The following is a 27,752-nucleotide window of genomic DNA, read 5'->3' as shown; positions in this document are numbered from 1 at the left end:
CAGACCCTATACAGATACATCACACCCTATACAGGTACATCAGACCCTATACAGGTACATCACACCCTATACAGATACATCAGACCCTATACAGATACATCACACCCTATACAGGTACATCAGACCCTATACAGGTACATCACACCCTATACAGATACATCAGACCCTATACAGATACATCACACCCTATACAGGTACATCAGACCCTATACAGGTACATCACACCCTATACAGGTACATCACACCCTATACAGGTACATCACACCCTATACAGGCACATCAGACCCTATACAGATACATCACACCCTATACAGATACATCACACCCTATACAGACACATCACACCCTATATAGGTACTTCACACCCCAGATGGACAATGTGGCAGAGCTGAGTTAGTCCTTTATGTTGCACACAAGCATCCCCGCTGTGCCCCATCAATACATTCCTCCTACAATACAGAGGAATATAGGAATTTCCCCTCTCGAGTGACATTGACGTCCCTGATTGTTCTGATTTTTATACAGATGAAGTAAAGCGTGAAATATGACGACCAGGTCCCCCATGTATGTTTGAGTTTAGGTTCACTAACAATCTGAGGCATGTAGGGCTGGGCCCGGCGGTGGCAGCTCACAGTACTTATGGCCTTTGCAGAATGTGTCGCTATTGTCTCTTTAAATCTCAGCAGACATCTTTTCATCACGTATTGTGGCGCAGCCTCTGCCATGACGTCCACTCCCTCATACACTGAAAAGAGCAGATGTCACAGCCCCGGGGCCCGAGGGCTCAATCCGGATCACAAGGGGCCGCACCACAAAACACTTCCTGCTAGAGAAAACATTTGCACTTTTACCTAACACTCCCAAAATGATGTCGTCTTCATGATGTGCTTGAGTCGTCAGAGATTGTTTTTATGAAATATGTTATGAAGTTGTGGTGGCCCAGTACGGGATGATGTTGCCCCGTACCTTTCCTGTCCTGTCAGGCAGTGTCCTGTGTTGTATCTTTAATAAATGTACCATGTGATTGTCACCCAGGAGGTACTAGTGACCAGCTGACCCCAAAGGTGACCTATGTGCTCCCTGCTAGTCACCCCCATATAAACCCTGGGCGGAGCTAGCCTCACCCCTATTCCTGAGGTCCAGTGCAGTCAAGTCATCTTAGTATGTTTGTCCAGAACATTGGAGGCCTTAAAGGGGTACTCCAGCGCTAAGACATCTTATCCCCTATCCAAAGGATAAGATGCCTGACCGCGGGGGTCCCGTCGCTGGGGACCCCCGTGATCTTCCACGCCGCACCCTGTTAGCATCAGCCCCCGGAATGTGGTGATCACAGGGACGGAGCATAGTGAAGTCACGGCTCCGCCCCGTGTGATGTCACGGCTCCGTCCCCTCAATGCAAGCCTACGGAGGGGGCGTGACGCCCCCTCCGTAGGCTTGCATTGAGGGGACGGAGCCGTGACATCACACGGGGCGGAGCCGTGACTTCACTATGCTCCGTCCCTGTGATCGCTAGTAATCAGACCTGGAGCGAGCACGGCGGGACCCCCGCGGTCAGGCATCTCATCCCCTATCCTTTGGATAGGGTATAAGATGTCTTAGCGCCGGAGAACCCCTTTAAGTCCAGTCTTGCAGCCTCAAGTCAAGTGCAAAGGAAGCTGAAGCCACTGTCCTGTCAGTCAAGTCTTCTGGCTACACAGCGTGGCCTGCACTAAATACTCCTGTCTACTACAAGTCCCAGCAATCCTGCGAGGTCTCTGTGTCACTGGTCACCTCCTTGGGCCCTGGCTGAACTGTATAGACAGCACCAATTGTCTACCTTCAGTAAAGCTACCGTTGTCCGTAACCTGGCGTCCGTGTCTTCATTGCCCCCGTGCCTAGCCCAGGGTCCAGCACGGAGCGAAGTTCGCTCCATGCATCGCATGTTTGGGGTGCCGCAGCCGAGATTGCAGGGTCTCCAGCAGCAGGAACCTCGCGATCAGACATCTTGTCCCCTATCCTTTGGATAGGGGATTAGATGTCTAGAGGCGGAGTACTACTTTAAAGAGCCGATCTGCTTTTTGAAATGGCTCAGAAACGGGTCAGATGCTACGGCTACTACCGGATCATTACTGACCCCATTCACTTGCTTGGGGTCCGTCAGTGCCCAGGTAATTTTGCAGGATTTTAGTGGAGAAAAAAATAGAGCTTGTGCAATTTTTCTTCCGCTAAGCTCCCGTCCTTCTGGCCGGATTGATGAATAGAGGAGTCCGACGGCAATATGAACCAGGCCATATACTGAAGCACTGGGTTTGCAAGGTACTATATGAGCAGAAAATAAGACAAACAGTAGCATCACATCAAGGAAGGGGTTACACTAAACTGCTGCTATAAGGAGGGGGGAGGGTTGAGATTACACTGCAGCACTGAGGACAACGAAAGGTCCTCTTGTGTAGCAGCAACCATCAGAAAGTGTTACAAAATCATATTGGAAATCTGTATAACTTTTAATTACACAAAAACAACATGTACTTGCAGAAACCAGAATTCATATGGGAACCAGAATTTCCCATATGATCACGGTTTAACGAAAGGTTCTTCATTATTCTAAATATACTTCATTTTGCAATTCCTCGCCCTTTTTAAAAACTCTGTTTGCTGTAAGCATTTGCTGTTCATAACCAGAAGTTTACAGAAGTTTAAAAAAAAAAAATTAAAGAATGTGGGACAGTGACGGGAATGGTCATCTGGGACCACTATATTTCCCTAAGGGTACCTGTCATATGTGGATACAAGGTTTCTGGAAGTGCATGTCTCATCCAAGGAAATCAATGTGAAGTCCCAAAAGAGTTAAAATCCCTGGCAAGACTTAGCTGGCAAGTCTTATTATCGGGCTAGGTAGGTTAGGTAGTGGGGGCTTTTCTGAGCCACTCCAAGTTTACAGACTAGACTAAATCAACACAGGTGCTGAAGACAGCTCGTCACTGGGCTTTAAAATCGAGGAGAAATACTGTGAGGAACCAGAACCTCTGATGAGAGTTAGAACCCGGACATTTGCAGCCTTAAATAAAAGGACATTTTAATCTGTGTGAGTAACATATTTATTGACTGTTGTGTTGGGTGGCTGGTAGTAAGCCACCTGTTGTTTATTGTTACGCCTAGCGCTCCGGGTCCCCGCTCCTCCCCGGAGCGCTCACGGCGTCTTTCTCCCTGCAGCGCCCCGGTCAGTCCCGCTGACCGGGAGCGCTGCACTGTCATGGCCGTTGGGGATGCGATTCGCACAGCGGGACGCGCCCGCTCGCGAATCGCATCCCAGGTCACTTACCCGTCCCGGTTCCCTGCTGTCATGTGCTGGCGCGCGCGGCTCCGCTCTCTAGGGCGCGCGCGCGCCAGCTCTCTGAGACTTAAAGGGCCAGTGCACCAATGATTGGTGCCTGGCCCAATTAGCTTAATTAGCTCCCACCTGTGCACCTGTCTATATAACCTCACTTCCCCTTCCCTTCCTTGCCGGATCTTGTTGCCTTGTGCCAGTGAAAGCGTTTAGTGTGTCCAAAGCCTGTGTACCTGAACTTCTGCTACCCATCCTGACTACGAACCTTGCCGCCTGCCCCCGACCTTCTGCTACGTCTGACCTTGCCTCTGCCTAGTCCTTCTGTCCCACGCCTTCTCAGCAGTCAGCGAGGTAGAGCCGTTGCTAGTGGATACGACCTGGTTGCTACTGCCGCAGCAAGACCATCCCGCTTTGCGGCGGGCTCTGGTGAAAACCAGTAGCCTCTTAGAACCGGTCCACTAGCACGGTCCACGCCAATCCCTCGCTGACACAGAGGATCCACTACCTGGAAGCCGAATCGTGACAGTAGATCCGGCCATGGATCCCGCTGAGGTGCCGCTGCCAAGTCTCGCTGATCTTCCCACGGTGGTCGCTCAGCAATCGCAGCAGATTGCCCAACAAGGACAGCAGCTGTCGCAGTTGACCGCCATGTTACAGCAACTTCTGCCTCTGCTACAGCAGCAACCATCTCCTCCGCCAGCTCCTGCACCTCCTCCGCAGCGAGTGGCCGCTCCTAACCTCCGCTTGTCCCTGCCGGACAAATTTGATGGGGACTCTAAACTCTGCCGTGGATTTTTGTCTCAGTGTTCCCTGCATATGGAGATGTTGTCGGACTTGTTTCCTTCAGAACGGTCTAAGGTGGCGTTCGTAGTAAGCCTTCTTTCAGGAAAGGCCTTGTCTTGGGCCACACCGCTCTGGGACCGCAATGATCCTGCCACAGCCACAGTCCAGGCCTTCTTCGCTGAACTCCGGAGTGTCTTCGAGGAGCCAGCCCGAGCTTCTTCTGCCGAGACTGCCCTGTTGAACCTGGTCCAGGGTAATTCTTCCGTTGGCGAGTACGCCATACAATTCCGTACTTTTGCTTCTGAACTATCCTGGAATAATGAGGCTCTCTGCGCGACCTTTAAAAAAGGCCTATCCAGTCGCATCAAGGATGTGCTGGCCGCACGAGAGATTCCTGCCAACCTCCAAGAACTCATCCATTTGGCTACCCGCATTGACATGCGTTTTTCTGAGCGACACCAAGAGCTCCGCCAGGAAAAAGACTTAGATCTCTGGGCACCTCTCCCACAGCATCCTTTGCAGTCTATGCCTGGGCCTCCCGCCGAGGAGGCCATGCAAGTGGATCGGTCTCGCCTGACCCAGGAAGAGAGGAATCGCCGTAGAGAAGAAAATCTCTGTCTGTACTGTGCCAGTACCGAGCATTTCTTGGTGGATTGCCCTATCCGTCCTCCACGCCTGGGAAACGCACGCACGCACCCAGCTCACGTGGGTGTGGCATCTCTTGGTTCTATGTCTTCTTCTCCACATCTCACGGTGCCCGTGCGGATTTCTCCTACAGCCAACTCCTCCCTCTCAGCCGTGGCCTGCTTGGACTCTGGTGCCTCCGGGAATTTTATTTTGGAGTCCTTTGTTAATAAATTCAGCATCCCGGTGACCCGTCTCGCCAAACCGCTCTACATTTCCGCGGTCAACGGAGCCAGATTGGACTGCACCGTGCGTTACCGCACAGAACCCCTCCTGATGTCTATCGGACCCCACCACGAAAGGATTGAGTTCTTCATTCTCCCCAACTGTACCTCTGAGGTCCTCCTCGGTCTGCCATGGCTCCGGCTTCATTCCCCCACCCTTGATTGGACCACCGGGGAGATAAAGAACTGGGACTCTGCCTGCCATAGGAAGTGCCTCTCCCCCCCTCCCAGTCCCGTCAGGCAAACCTCTGTGCCTCCTCATGGCCCCCGTCCTGGTGTCACACTGCCCCGTGCCAGGCCTCGCCCTCTGCCCTCCCTCCCCATTCCCACTCCTGCTGTACTGCCTGCCGTTGAGGAAACCCTCCATTCTTTCCCGGTGTCCTCATCCCAGGGGAGGCAGTTACCGGACAAAGAGAAGGGGAGACCTAAGGGGGGGGGTACTGTTACGCCTAGCGCTCCGGGTCCCCGCTCCTCCCCGGAGCGCTCACGGCGTCTTTCTCCCTGCAGCGCCCCGGTCAGTCCCGCTGACCGGGAGCGCTGCACTGTCATGGCCGTTGGGGATGCGATTCGCACAGCGGGACGCGCCCGCTCGCGAATCGCATCCCAGGTCACTTACCCGTCCCGGTTCCCTGCTGTCATGTGCTGGCGCGCGCGGCTCCGCTCTCTAGGGCGCGCGCGCGCCAGCTCTCTGAGACTTAAAGGGCCAGTGCACCAATGATTGGTGCCTGGCCCAATTAGCTTAATTAGCTCCCACCTGTGCACCTGTCTATATAACCTCACTTCCCCTTCCCTTCCTTGCCGGATCTTGTTGCCTTGTGCCAGTGAAAGCGTTTAGTGTGTCCAAAGCCTGTGTACCTGAACTTCTGCTACCCATCCTGACTACGAACCTTGCCGCCTGCCCCCGACCTTCTGCTACGTCTGACCTTGCCTCTGCCTAGTCCTTCTGTCCCACGCCTTCTCAGCAGTCAGCGAGGTAGAGCCGTTGCTAGTGGATACGACCTGGTTGCTACTGCCGCAGCAAGACCATCCCGCTTTGCGGCGGGCTCTGGTGAAAACCAGTAGCCTCTTAGAACCGGTCCACTAGCACGGTCCACGCCAATCCCTCGCTGACACAGAGGATCCACTACCTGGAAGCCGAATCGTGACATTTATCTGTATAGTTAGCGCTGGGCAACCAGGATTTATTTTTGTGTTTATGGCTTAGTGTGAAGGCTATATTTGTTTTGTTACTGAAAAATAAAGTCAAGAGAAGCCCTTAAAGGGGTAGTCTAGTGGTGAAAAACTTATCCCCTATCCTAAGGATAGGGGATAAGTTTGAGACCGCGGGGGGTCCGAACGCTGGGGCCCCCTACGATCTGTCTGTACGGGGGCCAGGCTCTCCGGCCAGATAGCGGGTGTCGACCCCCGCACGAAGCGGCGGCCGACACGCCCCCTCAATACATCTCTACGGCAGAGCCGGAGTTTGCCGGAGGCAGCGCTTCGGCTCTGCCATAGAGTTGTATTGAGGGGGCGTGTCGGCCGCCGCTTCGTGTGGAGGCCGACACGCCCCCTTCACGCGGGCTGTCGGGCCTCCGTACAGGAGATCGCAGGGGGCCCCAGCGGTCGGACCCCCATGATCTGCAACTTATCCCCTATCCTTAGGATAGGGGATAAGTTGTTCACCACTGGGTCACCACTGGACTACTCCTTTAATAAATGTTACCTCAATGCCCCTGACTGCTATCTATTTGTCATTTGACTCGTTCTACAGAGCTAATCTCCGACAAGACCTATTTCTTCTCAAAGCTTTGCTTTAGCTACCATTGTATTGCTTAGGGTTTGTCCACACATGTGTCAGCATTTTCTTTGATTTATTCTGTTGGAGGAAAAAAAGCGACAGCTGTAGGTCACATGACAGACAGCAACAGCGCCAGACAGACCTTGTTAACTACAAAGGGGGGTGACCATCATTTCCCTAGATAATATGCGGCTGCATGCTGAGATTTTGTCCGCCATTTTTTATTGAATTTAATGGAATCTTCCATGCAGATGTGGCCATAGCATTAGAGTAAATCTTTTGCATGCGCTGATACATTGTAGCAAACAATCAGATGGATGCTATGGAACAAACCTTGTGACGCCACGCCCCCTTGTGATGTCACGCCACGCCCCTCCATTCATGTCTATGGGAGGGGGCGTGACGTCCGTCACGCCCCCTCCCATAGATATGAATGAAGGGGGTGTGGTGTGATGTCACAAGGGGGTGTGGCGTGATGTCACGTCTCCGTCTTGGAAACCCAGCAGCACCCGGCACAGAATCCTTTGGCTAGGGGATAAGATGTCTAAGGGCGAAATACCCCTTTAAAAATCATCCATGTAAACGGAGCCCAAGGCTACGATTAAACTGAAGGTTTTTGTTTTTTTGCAGAATTCGCTCAGTTCCTTATTATGTAACACAAGAGCCTGTATAGTGGAGGCTCTCAAAATCGAATTTCTACCATGAAAAGTTTTGAGATTAAAATTCCACCAAGATATCGGCCCTCTAAAATATTTAGAGATTTTCCCACAGCAACCAATGGCAGCTCAGCTTTCATATATTGAGGAGCTGTGGTAAAGTGAAAGCTGAGCTGTGATTGGTTGCTCTCCAGTTTTTCTCATCCATTTTTGATAAATCAGAGTCATAGTATCCAAGATTTCCAGGATATCTCACAGGCGCTGGTTTATGGTTGTAATCCAGTATCTGTTTTCCATTTAGAAGACCTAGATATCCGAGAATCAATAAAATATGAAGGCTTCATACTAGAAGGCCATACAACCAGGCCATTGTCTTACCATGTCTGTTTCTCTCCATAGTGCTCTGCCTGAAATGCTTACAGTGCATTGGTACCAGCTCATCGTGTCGTATGGTAGCCAGGACCTGTCCGTCTTATGAAACCACCTGCATCTCCCTGGCTTACAGATCACTAGGTGAGACATGTATGAATGGCTACTCCATAACCAAGGCTCCTCCATCCATGACTGACTGACAGCAAGACCCGATCTACAACAAAACCAACTTCACTATGAGGCTTGATTTAATATCTTTACTATTTTGCGTATATATAACTCGTTTGTCTGTAACCATGTGTCTCCATGGCTACAGACTACAAACAAACCCTGTGTAGTCGTGTCCTGCCTTCAAGTGTCAGAACCCCCCCCCCAAAAAAAAGGTTGTTATATGTTGCTCAGTACCTCATCCTGATCATGTATATCAAATGTTTATGTGTCTACGACCTATATTTCTCTCAGAATTACCTTTATTTACTTTGCCATCATTGCTCAGTGAGGTTTCTGTCCATGCAGAGGCATGGGGCGTGTCCCTCTCTTCTCCACACTGTGATGACTCCTCCCACTCCCTCCCTCTCTCTGCTCTGACTCCTCACAGAGGGCTTTGGACCTGCCTGCAGCCCTGTCAATGACCGCTGAACACTGCAGGACTGGTATGTGTCCCAGGAACGCGTTTCACAGTAAGACTTCATCAGGCATACCCAGGTGAAGCATGCAATATATAGGGCTCATGGATTAACCCTTCAAGCAACAGGCTTAAACGGACCATGCCTCCCACACATATAAAAATATATATACAAATACGATTGTAAAAACAATTGCTAGGTGACACATTTAGTTTTATGTCATTTAGGGTTTCATATTCATTCATTTTTAATTCATTTTAATCATTATTATTATTTTTTATTTAAATTATTTTATATTTATTTTATTTTCCATTCTTAGTTACATTTTTTATTAATTCTTTCTATAAATATTGGTGTTTTATGTGTGGGAGGCATGGTCCCTTTAAGCCTGTTGCTTGAAGGGTTAATCCATGAGCCCTATATATTGCATGCTTCACCTGGGTATGCCTGATGAAGTCTTACTGTGAAACGCATTGCATCATGGGTGATTAAACCTTGATCCCTACTTGTGTGTCCAGCGCCTTTGAATCCCGTCGCTATATTGGAGGTTACTTTTGTATTCATATCAAATTGGACGTGGAGCGGCTGCAGGCACCCAACACTATTGCCTTTATCCATGGTTACACTTGGTGGAGTGTAACTCTGTGTGGTAAGCACCACTTCTACCATCCTTATTCCGTTTGATAACGGTATCACACTACGGAGCGCTGTCTGTTTTTTGTTTTAGTCCCCCCTCTACATGTCCTACTTCAGCATACAGAGAGGGGCTATGCTTAGGAGACAACCCACCTTTACCCATACACCGACTTTCTGTATGCAGTACATCCCTGGCAGAGAAAGGGTTAACACAGCTCCATAGCGGTGCAATGAATGAAAGTATTTGGAGCATTTAACTACATCCCATTTCCATCCCAGATTTGCTACATACGTAGATCTAGATAATGGCCATTCTGTACTGTTATTATTCTAGAAATCCATCTTATGGGCATTTAGCTGGTGCCAGTTTATGAATTTTTTAAAGGTTCAATGGACCAAAGACCTGCCCACTCATGCGTCTCCGTGCTCCTTCCAGCCCTTCAGCAGTCTTACAGTTCATTTCACTCCAACACAAGAGACTTCAAGCTTCCAGAAGTTAAAAAACAGCAAATAAGATAATACAGGATGGAGGCTAAAAGGAAGACGATGTCTGGAGTCCTTCACTGCATCCAACAATTAAGGACAAAAAGGGGCAGAGGTCATAGAAAGACAATAACCTGGTATCTCTCATGGCCAATTAATATCTTAATAAGTCACTAGCAGAGTGCCTGGCGTTTCCCGATTTTTCCTACCTAATCCTTGTGGAAAATAAAAACAACAATGATGCTCTTGTCTTTATATCCTGACCTCATATCTCGACCTCATAACCCATCCTCATTTCCCCTCCTCATATCCTGACCTCATATCCCGACCTCATAACCCATCCTCATATTCTGTCCTCATATAAAGACCTCATATCCCCTCCTTGTATTCTGTCCTCATATCTCGACCTCATATCTTGTCCTCATATCCCGACCTCATATCCCATCCTTATATCCTGACCTCATATCCCGACCTCATAACCCATCCTCATATCCCATCCTCATATTACGACCTCATAACCCATCCTCACATCTTGTCCTAATATCCCGACTGTAACAGTTGGTGGTGTAGATCCACTATACCTGTTGTGGACGATGGTGTGAGCCGTACCAGGGAGTGGAGTCTAAGGAGCCGCTGGTTTTCACCAGAGCCGCAAAGCAGGATGGACTTGCTGTGGCAGGCGGTTCCCAGGTCGCTACCTCTGACACAACTCATCCTCAAAGGCTGCTGAGGAGATGCGTGGCACAGAAGGAATGATACAGAGTCGTAGTGAGGGACAAGCAGGAGGTCAGGACTGGCAGCACTGTGGCAAGGTCAGGTCACGTAGTGAGAGGTCAGAGAGCAGGCGGCACAGGAGCAAGGTCAGGATACATAGCAATAGGGTCAAATACACGGCAAGGCAAAACACAAACGCTTTCTGTTGAATGGCACAAAGATCAGGCAGGGGTCAAGAGGAAGTGTGGGATTATATAAGGTCAGGACCAAACAAGCACCAATCAATGGTGCGCTGGCTCTTTAAATCACAGGAAGCCGGCACGCGTGCCCTAAGAGGCGGGGATGCATGTAAGGCCAGGGAGAGCGGAGGAGACAGAGATGCGGGGAGGTGAGTGACGGCCAGGCGTTCGCATGCGGGCGCGTCCCCGGATGGGAACCGCAGCAGAGCCAGCAGGGGAGGATGGGGCAATAGTGCACTTGCGGCCATCGTGTCTGGCAGCAGCGCTACCGTGACCTTATATCCCATCCTTATATCCTGACCTTATATCTCATCCTCATATCTCGACCTCATATCCCATCCTCATATCCTGTCCTCATATCCCATCCTCATATCCCATCCTCATATGCCGTCCTCATATCTCCTCCTCATTTCCTGTACTCATATCCCGTCCTTATATCCCCTACTCATATTTCGTCCTCATATCCCGTCCCCATATCCCGATCCTCAGGTGGGGCTGAGTTGCGATAAAGAGAGTGCAGAGAGTTTTTTTTTTTAGTTTGCATTCACTTCCAGGCAGTGGAAGAGAGAGGTTGTGTCTGGTACCTATAAAAGAAAGTATACTAAGCAATTGTCTGAGCTAGTGATTGTGTGTCTGTATACAAGAGTGTGAAGTATATAAGTGAGTGTAAGTATACAAGTGAGAGGGACTTTAAATTCAGGGAGTTTAATTGAAATATTTGATAGTTTTTTTTTACTGTAAATTTTTTCAATCCCCAAATCTAGTATGGCCTCCATGTTGGAAAAAGCAGTCCAGTGTGCATCTTGCACAATGTATGCAATGCTTGAACTGCAGTTTGATTGTGCATATTCTTGTGCGAGATATGTGCAAGTTGTTCATTTGGAAGCCCAGATCCTGGATCTAGAGGAGCAACTGGCAACATTGAGATGCATTGACAACTGAGCAAGTACTCTCTGGGGTAGAGTTGGGGAGGATAGTGGGACGGAGGTGCAGGACAGTCAGGCAGCTAGCTGGGGTACAGTTAGAAAAGGGGGTAGAGGGAAAAGTGTCAGGGAGGCTAGTCCTAATCTGGCAGACCCCAACAAGTTTGCCCAGTTGGCGGATGAGGGGGATGCCATTTCAGAGCTAGCAGTACTGCAGCAGGACTCTGCCTCTGACCGCCAGGGGGGTGTCTGCTCAAGTAAGGAGCGAGGGAGGAGTGCAGGGCAGGCCAGACAGGTACTCGTAGTGGGGGACTCAATTATTAGGGGGACAGACAGGGCGATCTGTCACAAAGACTGGGATCGCCGAACAGTGTGTTGTCTTCCTGGCGCTTGAGTTCGGCACATCGCGGATCGGGTTGACAGGTTGCTGGGTGGGGCTGGAGAGGATCCAGCAGTCATGGAACATATTGGCACCAATGACAAAGTAAGAGGTAGGTGGAGTTTCCTAAAAAAGGATTTCAGGGACTTAGACAGCAAGTTTAAGGCAAGGACCTCCAAGGTAATATTTTCGGAAATATAACCTGCACCACGAGCCGCACCAGAGAGGCAGCGGGAGATTAGGGAGGTAAACAAGTGGCCCAGAAGCTGGTGTAGGAAGGAGGGGTTTGGGTTCATGGAGAACTGGGCTGACTTTGCTGTCGGATACCGGCTCTACTGTAGGGACGGGCTGCACCTCAATGGGGAGGGTGCCGCTGTTCTTGGGGAGAAGATGGCTAGAAGGGTGGAGGAGTGTTTAAACTAGGGACTGGGAGGGAGGGAACTTACAACATAGAGGGGGAAGATAGTGTAGATAGAGAGGGGGGACTTATTAATCTACCTGGGGGTAGAGCTGAGGGAGGGGTTAGAATAGTTAATAGGGATAGGCTTCATAGGAAGAAAAAACAAGGAAGAATATTATAACATGTGGGTATAACAGAGACTTGGTTGGATGATATCTGTGACTGGGCGGTCTACATACAGGGTTGTAGTCTATTCGGGAAAGATCGGCCAAAACGGAAAGAGGGAGGAGTTTGTCTTTATGTGAAATCGAGTCTGAAGCCCGCACTGCGGGAGGATATACGAGAGGGAAACAAAAGGAATTTGGAGCTCAAGGTCTAAAAAATATATGGATAAATATGAGTTAAAAATCAATTAATTTATTGTATTAAATAAAAGAAGCGGTCAAATGTATATACACAGTCCACCCACAGGGCCCTTGTGGGTGGTTATGGTAAGATAAATGATGATGCAAAGAAAAGCAGCATAAAATATATATAAAACCTTAAAAAGCTGAAAAAAATGTTTGTGTGTGTGTGGGGGGGGGGGGCACCACTCAACTGCAGTAAAGACAATGCTGATAATAATCTTCCAATGTTCCAATATGAAGGGGGGAAAGATTATTTCTGTGCATAATGCGGAATGATGTAGATCATGGAATAAACATGCGGTATGTATGCAAAGATTGTGGCGATTGTTAACAATGTTCATCAATAATGTGCAAATGAAATAAAAGATGATCCTGTAATAGATACTGGTACACGGTTCCGCTCACCCTTAGCCATTTAAGCGAGTCCTCCCTGGTTCTTGCAGTGAGAGCGGCTGCTAGCGGAGTTTCCCGAGCCCCCTTAGTATGCAGACCTGGATGTGGCGAGGCCGGGGTATCTCGCTGGGACCGCGGTGCTGGCTGTGGTGTGTAGTTCTTCCTGCGCTGCGGTATGTGGTTCTTGTTGCGCTGGCCGGCACATATGGCAGTGTGCAAGTAGATAAAGTCGGCGAGCCAGCATCTGCCTCGTGTAAAGTCTGCGCGACAGGTCTGAGGTTTCCCAAAAGGTATGGACAAGGACTCCAAAAAAATAAAAAAAATAATTAGTAGAAAGCGACATAAAATAAAATGCAGTATAGTAGTACTACAGTGGTGGCGGTGCTAAATCTATATTAGATGCGTTTTGGAACTTCCATAGGTTCCTTCTTCGGTAAAATAGATATTTGCAGTAAGGTTTAATTTACAAATCTGTTTAACTTTCTGGAGCCAGTTGACATATAAAAAAAAAGGTTTTTTTCCAGGATAACCCCTTTAATGACCTTGTTAAGGGGTTGAAGAGTAAAGTAGCAATCTGTGCAGATGATACTAAACTCTGTAAAGCAGTAAACACTATAGAGGACAGTGCACTATGTATAGTAAATAACATAATAGAGGACAGTGCACTGTTACAAATGGATCGGGATAGGTTGGAGGTTTGGGCTGGGAAGTGGCAGATGAGGTTCAACACTGATAAATGTAAGGTTATGCACATGGGGAGGAATAATTCGGGCTGGGATTATGTATTAAATGGGAGAACACTGGGGACGACTGGTGTGGAAAAGGACTTAAAGGTCTTAGTTAACAGTAAATTTAGCTGTAGGGACCAGTGTCGGGCAGCTGCTGCCAAGGCAAATAAAATCATGGGGTGCATCAATAGGGGCATAGATGCCCACGACAAGGAAATAATTCTACCGCTGTACAAATCACTAGTCAGACCACACATAGAATACTGTGTACAGTACTGGTCAGACCACACATAGAATACTGTGTACAGTACTGGTCAGACCACACATAGAATACTGTGTACAGTACTGGTCAGACCACACATAGAATACTGTGCACAGTACTGGTCAGACCACACATAGAATACTGTGTACAGTACTAGTCAGACCACACATAGAATACTGTGTACAGTACTGGTCAGACCACACATAGAATACTGTGTACAGTACTGGTCAGACCACACATAGAATACTGTGTACAGTACTGGTCAGACCACACATAGAATACTGTGTACAGTACTGGTCAGATCACACATTGAATACTGTGTACAGTACTGGTCAGACCACACATAGAATACTGTGTACAGTACTGGTCAGATCACACATTGAATACTGTGTACAGTACTGGTCAGATCACACATTGAATACTGTGTACAGTACTGGTCAGACCACACATAGAATACTGTGTACAGTACTGGGCACTAGTGTACAAGAAAGATATAGTGGAGCTGGAGAGGGTTCAAAGACGGCCAACCAGAGTAATATGGGGAATGGGAGGACTACAGTACACAGAAAGATTATCAGAATTAGGGTTATATAGTTTAGAAAAAAGAAGGCTTAGGGGCGACCTACTAACTATGTATAAATATATCAGGGGACAGTACAGAGATCTCTCCATGATCTATTTATACCCAGGACTGTATCTATAACAAGGGGGCATCCTCTACGTCTAGAGGAAAGAAGGTTTCTACACCAGCACAGACGGGGGGTTCTTTACTGTAAGAGCAGTGAGACTGTGGAATTCTCTGCCTGAAGAGGTGGTCATGGTGAACTCTGTAAAATAATTCAAAAGGGGTCTGGATGCCTTTTTGGAGAATAATAACATTACAGGTTATGTATATTAGATTTATAGGGATAGAACGTTGATCCAGAGATTTATTCTGATGCCATATTGGGAGTCGGGAAGGAATTTTTACCTCTAGTATGAGGGTTTTTTGCCTTCCTCTGGATCAACTCAGTAGGGACTCATTAGGGATATGGGTTGAACTTGATGGATATGTTACAGGCCGAAAATAGAAGGTGTGGCTTTTTGGGAGTGGGTGTGACTTGCAAGCTAGACTGATGCACAAAAAGGGTCAAAAATGTAAAAGGGTATGGCTTTGTGGGAGGGGGAGTGGCTTTGCGAGAGATGCAAGGCTAACTGACGTTCTCACCCTGGCAGATGCAAAGTAAGGTATTGGAAGTCCCATAGGACTTGAGAGAACCCCCCCCCCCCCACACCCTCACGTAAGGGGGTAGGTTAGGATTAATTTAACTAGCCAATATTTGAATAACATGTGTACCAAGTATTATCCATTTGATTGCCATCCCCGTCTTTGATCACCCTGGGGGTGGGGACTCTGGTAGCCCAGAACAATGTGGAGTATGGCTGAAATGTATCATATTCAAGGCAAAACACAATGAAAAAAGAGAGAAAATCTTCCCAACACATTGGCCTTACAGATGACAGAACATTGCGATGACACACATACCTATGTTATATTGTTGAGACTGTTGTGGGACTGAAGTTGTCTAGACTGGTTCTGTCATAGTCATAAATTTACGGTAGGCCCCCAAGCCGGGGAAAATCTGTATATTATTGTCACAATGGTGAGACATTCCAGACGCTGCTGACGTACTTGCTGCAGAATGATTTTAGACCCCTTGATATCCCGGTTGGCTATAAATCTCTACTAAGGCACATATTTACCATGACGGCATCCCTCCACCCGGTAGAATAAAAGAGTACGAAACACAGCAGGCATTCTTATTGGAAAATTAGGGTGTACGTAAAGTCGTGTACATGCCAGTTAAAGGGGGTCTTAACACCTCTTTAAAGGGGTACTCCTCCATCAACCAGTGCCAGAAAGTTAAACAGATTTGTAAATCACTTCTATTAAAAAAATCTTTACCCTTCCAGTACTTTTTAGCAGCTGTATGCTACAGAGGAAATTTTTTTCTTTTTGAATTTCTTTTTTGTCTTGTCCACAGTGCTCTCTGCTGACACCTGAGGCCCATATCAGGAACTGTCCAGAGCAGGAGAAAATCCCCATAGCAAACCTATCCTGCTCTGGACAGTTCCTGACATGGACAGAGGTGTCAGCAGAGAGCACTGTGGACAAGACAAAAAAGAAATTTAAAAAGAAAATAATTTCCTCTGTAGCATACAGCTGCTAAAAAGTACTGGAAGGGTAAAGATTTTTTAATAGAAGTAATTTACAAATCTGTTTAACTTTCTGGCACCAATTAATTTTTAAAAAAAAGTTTTCCACCGGAGTACCCGCTTTAAGTAGACGCAGACCTGTTGATCAACTGATCACTGCAGATCATCTTCAGAAACCCACAGCCTATGTGGAGAAAATGTGTAGGCAACCATGTCATATAGGGACAAACTTTGGTTCACCAGAGTGACGGCAGCTCTCACAAATTCTGGTTATACATGGGGGTCCAGAGCAGCACCATCCTCTATGAAGTCCTAATAGGGCATATGGAAAGGGCCTGTCTTCATAAAGGGATTGTCCCCACTGCTCTACTCATTTACCTATGCTCTTGCTCTGTTAAAGGGTTATTCCGGGAAAAAAACATTTTATCCCCTATCCATAGACATGCGATCTTCCATGCATCCATAGAATGCGGGAGCTGCGTCTCCAGTTTCGGAAACCTCCGGGTTTCCGGGACTGGGGAAGTGACGTCACGCCACACCCCCTCCATTCACGCTCCCTAGAAATGTGTGGATTCTGAATTCATCTCGTTTGTCCCCTGCAGATAGTAACACCGTGATGAAGGGCTGCTCCACCACCGAAATGTGCAACCAGACCTCAATCATTGATATAGGGAATCGAGCCATCTACATGAGTGCGACGTGCTGCGAGACCAACTTCTGCAATCTCAACCGGTACTCCAGTAAGTATCCGCAACGTCTATGGCTATAGGGGAACGTTGGGGGGGGTCGACAGGTTATGGTTGTGACAGGTTCCCTTTCATCATATGATCTTTACTTTATGGAGGTCTATGTTGATTAATAACAAAAGTTTGCATTGCCATTTGCTCCTTATCCATTAAATATTGCGTTGCTTTGTTAGGAATTGCGCAACTGGAAGAATACGAATATGACCCATATATTTATTTTTTCCCTTTCTTAGCTGCTCCAGTTTTCTCTAATCGCATACAATGCAATTCTTGTAAAAGCTCCACGTTTTCCTGCTCGTCTCCATTCCAAAGCTTATTTTGTGATGAAGTCAACAACAACTGCGTGGATCTGGTCACCAGGGAATTCACAAACGGTGAGAGCTGGGATGTTATGTTGTATTTGGGGTCAACAAATTTCAGTGGCCACTATATGGAGCTATGGTATATAGCATTCCAATAATCTGGAATCCCTGGGATACAAGACTATTTGATATTCCGAACCATCATATACCTACACATGTGACAAATATACTTTACCCAGCACACAAGGGACAAATATACTTTACCCAGAACACAAGGGATAAATATACTTTACCCAGAACACAAGGGATAAATATACTTTACCCAGAACACAAGGGATAAATATACTTTACCCAGAACACAAGGGACAAATATACTTTACCCAGCACACAAGGGACAAACATACTTTACCCAGCACACAAGGGACAAACATACTTTACCCAGCTCACAAGGGACAAATATACTTTACCCACCACACAAAAGACAAACATACTTTACCCAGCACACAAGGGATAAATATACTTTACCCAGAACACAAGGGATAAATATACTTTACCCAGAACACAAGGGATAAATATACTTTACCCAGAACACAAGGGACAAATATACTTTACCCAGCACACAAGGGACAAACATACTTTACCCAGCACACAAGGGACAAATATACTTTACCCAGCACACAAGGGACAAATATACTTTACCCACCACACAAAAGACAAACATACTTTACCCAGCACACAAGGGATAAATATACTTTACCCAGAACACAAGGGATAAATATACTTTACCCAGAACACAAGGGATAAATATACTTTACCCAGAACACAAGGGATAAATATACTTTACCCAGAACACAAGGGACAAATATACTTTACCCAGCACACAAGGGACAAACATACTTTACCCAGCACACAAGGGACAAATATACTTTACCCAGCTCACAAGGGACAAATATACTTTACCCACCACACAAAAGACAAACATACTTTACCCAGCACACAAGGGATAAATATACTTTACCCAACTCACGAGGGACAAACATACTTAACCCAGCACACAAAGGACAAACATACTTTACCCAGCACACAAAGGACAAACATACTTTACCCACCACACAAAAGACAAACATACTTTACCCAGCACACAAGGGATAAATATACTTTACCCAACTCACGAGGGACAAACATACTTAACCCAGCACACAAAGGACAAACATACTTTACCCAGCACACAAAGGACAAACATACTTTACCCAGAACACAAGGGACAAATATACTTTACCCAGCACACAAGGGACAAATATACTTTACCCAGCACACAAGGGATAAATATACTTTACCCAGAACACAAGGGACAAATATACTTTACCCAGCACACAAGGGACAAATATACTTTACCCAGCACACAAGGGACAAATATACTTTACCCAGCACACAAAGGACAAACATACTTTACCCAGAACACAAGGGACAAATATACTTTACCCAGAACACAAGGGACAAATATACTTTACCCAGAACACAAGGGACAAACATACTTTACCCAGAACACAAGGGACAAATATACTTTACCCAGAACACAAGGGACAAATATACTTTACCCAGAACACAAGGGACAAATATACTTTACCCAGAACACAAGGGACAAATATACTTTACCCAGCACACAAAGGACAAACATACTTTACCCAGAACACAAGGGACAAATATACTTTACCCAGAACACAAGGGACAAATATACTTTACCCAGAACACAAGGGACAAATATACTTTACCCAGCACACAAGGGACAAATATACTTTACCCAGCACACTAGGGACAAACATACTTTACCCAGAACACAAGGGACAAATATACTTTACCCAGCTCACGAGGAACAAATATACTTTACCCAGAACACAAGGGACAAACATACTTTACCCAGCTCACGAGGGACAAATATACTTTACCCAGAACACAAGGGACAAACATACTTTACTCAGCTCACAAGGGACAAACATAATTTACCCAGCTTACAAGGGACAAACATACTTTACCCAGCACACAAGGGACAAACATACTTTACCCAGCTCACAATGGACAAACATACTTTACCCAGCTCACAAGGGACAAACATAGTTTACTCAGCTCACAAGGGACAAACATAATTTACTCAGCTCACAAGGGACAAACATACTTTACCCAGCACACAAGGGACAAACATAATTTACCCAGCTCACAATGGACAAACATACTTTACCCAGCACACAAGGGACAAACATACTTTACTCAGCTCACAAGGGACAAACATAATTTACTCAGCTCACAAGGGACAAACATACTTTACCCAGCACACAAGGGACAAACATAATTTACCCAGCTCACAATGGACAAACATACTTTACCCAGCACACAAGGGACAAACATACTTTACCCAGCTCACAATGGACAAACATACTTTACCCAGCACACAAGGGACAAACATACTTTACCCAGCACACAAAGGACAAACATAATTTACCCAGCTCACAATGGACAAACATACTTTACCCAGCTCACAGGGGACAAACATACTTTACCCAGCTCACAATGGACAAACATACTTTACCCAGCACACAAGGGACGAACATACTTTACTCAGCTCACAAGGGACAAACATAATTTACTCAGCTCACAAGGGACAAACATACTTTACCCAGCACACAAGGGACAAACATAATTTACCCAGCTTACAAGGGACATATATACTTTACCCAGCTCACAAGAGACATATATACTTTACCCATCTCACAAGACAAACATACATTACTTAGAACACAAGGGACAAACATATATTACCCCACTCACATGGGACAAACATACTTTACCCAGAAAAAAGGGGACAAACATATATTACCCCGCTCAAAAGGGACAAACATACTTTACCCAGCTCAAAAGGGACAAACATACTTTACCCAGAAAAGAAGGGGACAAACATACTTTACCCAGAACACAAAAAACAAACATACTTTACCCAGAAAAAAGGGGACAAACAAACTTTACCCAGCTCACAAGGGACAAACATACTTTACCCAGAAAAAAGAGGACAAACATACTTTACCCAGAACACAAAAAATAAACATACTGTACCCAGAAAAAAGGGGAGAAACATACTTTACCCCACTCACAAGGGACAAACATACTTTACCCAGAAAAAAGGGGACAAACATACTTTACCCAGCTCACAAGAGACAAACATCCCTAACCCAGAAAAAAAGGGGACAAACATACTTTACCCCGCTCACAAGGGACAAACATGCTTTACCCAGAAAACAAAGAACATACATACTTTACCCAGATTACAGGACACAAACATACTTTACCCAGCTCATAAAGGCCAAACATACTTTCCTGTTATTTGCGCATAGGAGCATGCTCAATGTAATACCACCCACAACCAGTAGACAAATGTGGCGCTTTTGTTTTGTTTTTTTGTAAGAAGGCAGCCATGTTTTTCTAATCCTTTAAACCTTTTCATATATATATTACGTCACATAAAACCAGAAAACTTCTGTTACAGAAACAATAAACTTTGTTTTTTTTTGAGGGGAAATATGTGTCACTATTTTACATAACTATAAGATTCTTCCTTTAAATGACTTTTTCGGAGGCTTTCAAAAACTCTTCTTGGTAAAACAAAAGGAATTAAATCTTCTTGTGCCCCGACTGTCTTCTAAATCCCCCCCTCAAGGTATGAACGTAAAGTTTTTCCTTCAACTTTATATATTTTTTTCTGCGAGTGTACATTGGCGCCCCAGTGATCGGCTTACAATGGCCTATTTTCCAGTCATGCTGTGCCGAGTGCCGCACTCAGGAGGCCATTTAATCACATGTGCCGGCTGCCGTCCTGTCATTAGAAATAAAGTCTTGCAGCTTAATTTCTATTCAGTTTTTGATGTGCGCATCAGAACTCTTTATCCCATCTCTTCTTAACACTCCATGAAATTGTTCTCCTATTTACATATTGCTGTTTGCAGCGCTTGTCTAATGAAAAAAAAAATGTACAGCTCTAGTTGAAGTGTCGGCTGGATCACTGGTTTTCAGCTGTAGACAAGGGAAAAAATATTCTTTCAAAATTTATTTCGGAGTTCTAGATTCCCCCCCCAATCTGTGTGACTGACAATGACTTCAAAGGGTAGGGGTATAATCACATTGAACAAATTCAGTCAAACTGAGATCTTCTATAGGTTCCAGTTTCGTGTCCACTACTTTTCATGGACATGGTCCATGGAGAGTCCTCCACTGTTGTTTTAAAAGTTGTTTTTTATTAATTATTATTTTTTTTTTATCTACAATGCTTTGTTAGAATAACCCTTAAAAACAGTGACTGAGTTGACAAGGTTTCGAAGAAATTAAATAAATGGCAGCAGCACAGCTAGGAAGAGGTTACACTGAGCACTGAAATGTTGCTGGTGCAGCACTGTGAACATACTGTAGTAGGTACATTGGCATTTCACAAGGGACACTTGTCCTAAGGAAGGTAGGCCTTCATTTACCTTTCAGGCACAGCGTTGATCATCTTAATTTCCTTCCTGCACATTGCAGTAGCTAAGTGCCCCACTTCCTCTCTCTGTTATAAGAAACAAGCAGCAGGCAGCGGACAGCAGATTGATGAGGAGTGAGGCACCTAGTGGCCAAGAGCAATTTTTCTGGCATAAGGAAACATGTACCTATTTTTTGCGCAAAGGTACTTTTTTAGGCGCAAAGCTACATCCCCTACCAGTAGGCGTGAGAATAATTTCTACCTTCCACAATTCAACCTTTAACCTCTTGCGGATGACAGCGTCCCGCTCTTCTATAACATGTGCTCAGGAGCTGAGCGCAGGTCATAGCTGGGTGGTCCTGGCAGCTATCTGCCACCAGGACCCATCACTAATGCCAGACATCACCGATCACGGGGATGCCCGGCTTTAACCCCTTAGACACTGCAATCAAATTTGATTGTAGCGTCTAAAATGCAAGTAAAAATGTCCCGGCACCCCTGTGAAAGTAAAAACACCTAATCTGCCAAATTCAGGACCCGGGAAAGTGTCTACTTCCCTCCCTCGCAAGTGTCTAGATAAAGTGTATGTGGTAGAGCTTTTCCCACCACAACAGAGCTGCGCAAAATTCATCACCCTGCCGCACCTTCTTGATAAATAAGTCAAACCCACCACCCAAATAAGCATGGAAAGATATTTGATAAATCTGGGCCTCTGTGTGCACCTCCCTGTTAAAGTATATAAAAATGTTTAGATTAATCCAAGAATGTTCTCCACCTTCCTAATGTACTCTCTTTGGTTTCTTAGCACTATTCTCAATGGCCTTGGCTCAACACGAACAATTTTCAGTCATATACTTCCAATCCCTTACATCCCAGCCAGTAAATAATTTATTCTTAGTAAAGAGGGGGTGTTTGTGTCTATAGTCTCCAGAGATTTAGAGGTACCTATGGTATAGCATTCTTGTAGTCCAAAACAAAGAACTATCCTAAACATAAGTAATAGAGTACCTGAAGGATGGCCATGGAAAGTCTGTCCTTGGTGGGATAATTCATAAATACCCATGAGCCATCATTATATGGGAAATAAATCCCAGTAAGTTGTTATTGTGCTTATTATACATTGGGTTCATCCAGTCAACAGCGCTGTGTTTTCTTTTTAGGAGTTGTTTCTGGAACTTCGTATGTGAAGGGTTGTGGATCAGGAAACGCTGCATGTACCGATCTCTTTGCCTACGACACAGGAAAATACCAACGTTATACTTATCTTTCCTGCTGCAGCAGTAGGGATCTCTGCAATAGTGCCCAAGTATCTGGTAAGTACAACAAAGGCCCTTCTATGACCTGTGGGGTATGTTCACACATCCCATTCACTAGAACAAAAATTAAACATGCAGTGTGATGTCACACAACTTTAGGAAGTTCACAAACCCATCAGGTGAAGAACAGTGTTCGAATAATGGGACATAGCAAGGCTATTGCCAGTCATAAATGTACAGATTAGACAAGATAACTAATATTGGTCATTATGATGTAGGAAGGGGTTACACTGAGCACTGAACATCTGCTGCTGATACTGATGACATGCCTAGAGACTTAAGAGAAGGGAGGGATTACACTGCAGCACTGTGGATGTAAAGCAGTAGGTAAACTGGCATTTACACAAGGGACATCTGTCCTGAGATTTATGGGGTATGATAGATGAGAGGGAAGCCTTGATTTACCTATCAGGAGGAAACAGCTGGTTCTGGGATAACCTGGCGAGGCTACCGCAGTATTCCGGCAAAGAATCCGATTACGGCTAGAAAGGCGCACACCCGCGAGTAGTGAACAATAGCAGATTTTATTAAATGGATAGTCCGGTGCAAGACAATAATTTTTTTTTCCAATCAACTGGTTCCATAGAGTTAACAGCTGCTGTATACTACACAGGAAGTTGTATAGTTCTTTTCTGTCTGACCACAGTGTTCTCTGCTGACACCTCTGTCTGTGTCAGGAACTATCCAGAGAAGGAGAGGTTTGCTATGGTGATTTGCTCCTATTCTGGACAGTTCCTGATACAGACAGAGGTGTCAGCAGAGAGCGCAACTCAACTTACTCTGCAGCATGCAGCAGCTGATAAGTACTGGAAGGATTAAGATTTTTATATAAAACTAATTTACAAATCTGCTTAAACTTTTGGCACCAGTTGATTTGAAAAAAATTGTTTTCCAACGGAGTACCCCTTTAAATAGAAGACCGTGAGGAGGGGGATGCAGCTGCAGTCTCTCTTTGCCTCTGATTGCGGCAGTGCATGCTGTAAGGGGGAAGAGGGAGCTCCAGGTAACACATCTGCTTGGCCCAGGGCGCACAGCACAGAGGATTCATTATTGGTCTGTCATCAAAAAGATCCTTTGGTTTTCTGTGAATTATATCAGGTTCTAGTTAATGAACTGATACATTACTCATTCCTTGTAGTGATAAAGTACCGTATATACTCAAGTTTTTGTGCCATATAAAGTACTGTATATACACGATTTTTTGTGCTGAAAACGCCCCCCTCGACTTATACTTGAGTGAACTCTCCCCTGTCAATCCCTTCTCAGTGGTCTTCAACCTGTGGACCTCCAGATGTTGCAAAACTACAACTCCCAGCATGCCCGGACAGCCATCGGCTGGAGGTCCGCAGGTGGAAGACCACTTACGGGCCTTCGTCATCATCCAGACCCCCCTTTAGTTTTCTACTCGCCTCCCCTCGGTGGGAAGGAAGGGTGAGCTGGTCCGGGCCATCTATGCTGCAGGGACAGTCCGGTGGGGAGAGTTAGTCATTCCGGGCTGTCCATCTTCACCGGGAGGCCCTCTTCTCTGCTCCGGGCCCGGCCCCGGACTAGTGACGTGGCCTTGAAGACGACGCACAAGGATGTCCCTGCGCATGAACGTCCCTGTGCGTCGTCGTCAAGGCAACGTCACTAGTTCAGGGCCGGCCCGGAGAAGAGGGCCTCCCGGTGAAGATGGACAGCCCGGAACGACTAACCCTCCCCACCGGACGGTCCCTGCATCATAGATGGCCTTGATCAGCTCACCCTTCCTTCCCACCGAGGGGAGGTGAGTAGAAAACTAAAGGGGAGGGGGGGGGGGTCTGGATGATGACGAAGGCCCAGAAGTGGTTTTCAACCTGCGGACCTCCAGATGTTTCAAAACTACAACTCCCAGCATGCCCGGACAGTCGATGGCTGTCCGGGCATGCTGGGAGTTGTAGTTTTGAAATATCTGGAGGTCCGCAGGTTGAAGACCACTGAAGAAGGGATTGACAGGCGGTGATGATGATGACAGGGTGATGATGAAGGGGGGGGGATGATGACGGGGGTGTTAATGACGGGGGTCTGGAAGATGACAGGGGGGATGATGTATTTCCCACCCTAGGCTTATAGTCGAGTCAATAATTTTCCCTGGGTTTTTGGTGTGAAATTAGGGGCCTCGGCTTATATTGGGGTCGGCTTATACTCGAGTATATACGGTAATTCTCACCAAGTAATGATAACCTTTTGGTTCCTAATATTACCAACATGTTACTTTGGGCTTTTAATGGGGGTTCCGACTTATATTCATTAACAATTATGTATTTTTTTTTTTATTGTTTTCCTTCCCAGTTCCTATCCTAAATAACATCAATGGAATAACATGTTTTGGATGTTTGGAGACTGGAAAGAATGAGTGTGCCGTAGAGAACCAAACTACGGTGCAGTGTAAAGGCCTGCTCATCCGATGCATGGAGGCATTTGGTAAGCACTGGCCTTAAATTATACTTTACAGTACAAAAGGGTAATGTATTCCATAAGTGGAGGGTACCAATAGTGCACTATTATAATATTCAAGGTATTGTAGCCATATAATTCTAATAAGTGGCAGTATTATAGTAGTTATATTCTTGTATATAGGAGCAGTATTATAGTAGTTATATTCTTGTATATAGGAGCAGTATTATAGTAGTTATATTCTTGTATATAGGAGGCAGTATTATAGTAGTTATATTCTTGTACATAGGAGGCAGTATTATAATAGTTATATTCTTGTATATAGGAGCAGTATTATAGTAGTTATATTCTTATATATAGGGGCAGTATTATAGTAGTTATATTCTTGTATATAGGAGCAGTATTATAGTAGTTATATTCTTCTATATAGGAGCAGTATTATAGTAGTTATATTCTTGTATATAGGAGCAGTATTATAGTAGTTATATTCTTGTTCATAGGGGGCAGTATTATAGTAGTTATATTCTTGTATATAGGAGCAGTATTATAGTAGATATAGGAGCAGTATTATAGTAGTTATATTCTTGTATATAGGAGCAGTATAATAGTAGTTATATTCTTGTATATAAGAGTAGTATTATAGTAGTTTTATTCTTGTATATAGGAGCAGTATTATAGTAGTTATATTTTTGTATATAAGAGCAGTGTTATAGTAGTTATATTCTTGTATATAGGAGCAGTATTATAGCAGTTATATTCTTGTATATAGAAGCAGTATTATAGTAGTTATATTCTTGTATATAGGAGACAGTATTATAGTAGTTATATTCTTGTATATAGGAGCAGTATTATAGTAGTTATATTCTTGTATATAGGAGGCAGTATTATAGTAGTTATATTCTTGTATATAGGAGACAGTATTATAGTAGTTATATTATTGTATATAGGAGCAGTATTATAGTAGTTATATTCTTGAATATAGGAGCAGTATTATAGTAGTAATATTCTTGTATATAGGAGCAGTATTATAGTAGTTATATTCTTGTATATAGGAGCAGTATTATAGTAGTTATATTCTTGTATATAGGAACAGTATTATAGTAGTTATATTCTTGTACACAGGGGGCAGAGTTATAGTTGTTATATATAGTTTTTGTAATTATGGTGTAAGGTAAAATATAATTAACTCTACTTGTTTTACAAGCTAACACAACAATAACATAAAAATATTTCCTCATTTTGAAGATGCTTGAACTTCTTTGAGGTTTTATTTTGCCCCAGGCATCATGAATGCATATACGTAAAATAGCCCCCTCCGCAATACACACTACATAAAAAGCCATAAATAGATTCAGTACTTCACTCGTACAATCAGCATATCAGTTGGTCGCTGTCTTATGTCTATAGAATGATCACCAGCAAGTAGACTACTGCTATTTTTGAATGGTTTTGACTTGACTTTTCATTTGTTGACCTCTAGATAAGAACCGGAATACAATCATGAAAGGCTGTTCTACAGTGGGCTTCTGCTCATCCACGTTCCCTTCCCAAGAAGTACCCACATTTTCAGAGATCCAGTGCTGCGCTGGAAGCATGTGCAATAACTTTACACGGAGTACCTCCAATACTACCACTGTGGTCAGTAGCTCCTCAAGACTACACACAGACTTACAGCTCCCGGCCTTCTTTATATGTTTATTATATGCTATACTGAGACACATTCCCTAGCAGTACCCGACAGAAAAGAACTAAGAAAGACTTGTACAGAAGAATTGCTATTTATATTGAAGAACTCAAACTATGCCCTAACTTTGGATACAAACTGGTTCTACTGGAGCTTTAGACTCATGTTCCTTCCTTGAGGGTCTATTAAGTTGATTCTCATGAAGCCGGGAGTAATGCAACATGCAGTTCACTGGAATACCAGATCCAAATCCCAATTTCGGGAATTCATAGAAGACTGGATTAGCATTCCTAAAACCCATGGAACATCAATGGGACCACCACTAGCTCCGGCACCATCACTTCATCGACTCCTACTAAATGGTCAACATTTGACTATTTCATAACCATGACTTCTCGTTGAGTTCTCTTCCGCTTTATGTTATAAATATTATTTGTAATTTAGATTTTTTTTTTTTACATATTCTCTATAAAAATGTCCACTCTCAAAGTAGGATACTTCCTGGCACTACTACTTGCAACATTTTCAGATAGGTGCGTTATTCAGTAAGCCTCGTCTAGTACTTTAAGTACCCTGTCTATTCAGGTGGTGCTTCTCATGTA

The 27,752-nt window shown here is 45.1% G+C and overlaps 1 protein-coding gene across 3 annotated transcripts; it reads left to right on the top strand.

The window, feature by feature from the left end:
- Window positions 1-532: 532 nt before the first annotated feature.
- Window positions 533-27,682, top strand: LOC130293911 (urokinase plasminogen activator surface receptor-like). Of its 3 annotated transcripts, XM_056543174.1 has the most exons (8): window positions 2,060-2,295; window positions 2,941-3,064; window positions 7,831-7,944; window positions 16,792-16,929; window positions 17,169-17,309; window positions 22,896-23,048; window positions 25,362-25,493; window positions 26,947-27,682. In XM_056543174.1, exons 3-8 carry the CDS (start codon window positions 7,881-7,883, stop codon window positions 27,192-27,194), a joined length of 876 nt encoding a protein of 291 aa, XP_056399149.1. In that variant the 5' UTR covers window positions 2,060-2,295; window positions 2,941-3,064; window positions 7,831-7,880; the 3' UTR covers window positions 27,195-27,682. The 3 variants fall into 3 exon arrangements, with proteins under 3 accessions (XP_056399151.1, XP_056399149.1, XP_056399152.1); XM_056543176.1 differs by lacking the exons at window positions 2,060-2,295; window positions 2,941-3,064 and adding an exon at window positions 533-564; XM_056543177.1 differs by lacking the exons at window positions 2,060-2,295; window positions 2,941-3,064 and adding an exon at window positions 7,291-7,387.
- Window positions 27,683-27,752: the final 70 nt, after the last annotated feature.

This window comes from Hyla sarda, chromosome 10, assembly GCF_029499605.1.
Source record: "Hyla sarda isolate aHylSar1 chromosome 10, aHylSar1.hap1, whole genome shotgun sequence".
In the NCBI taxonomy this organism is placed as follows: Eukaryota; Metazoa; Chordata; class Amphibia; order Anura; family Hylidae; genus Hyla; species Hyla sarda.
The sequence above is the reverse complement of the archived record's forward strand: the minus strand, read 5'-3'. Positions and strand labels throughout refer to the sequence as shown.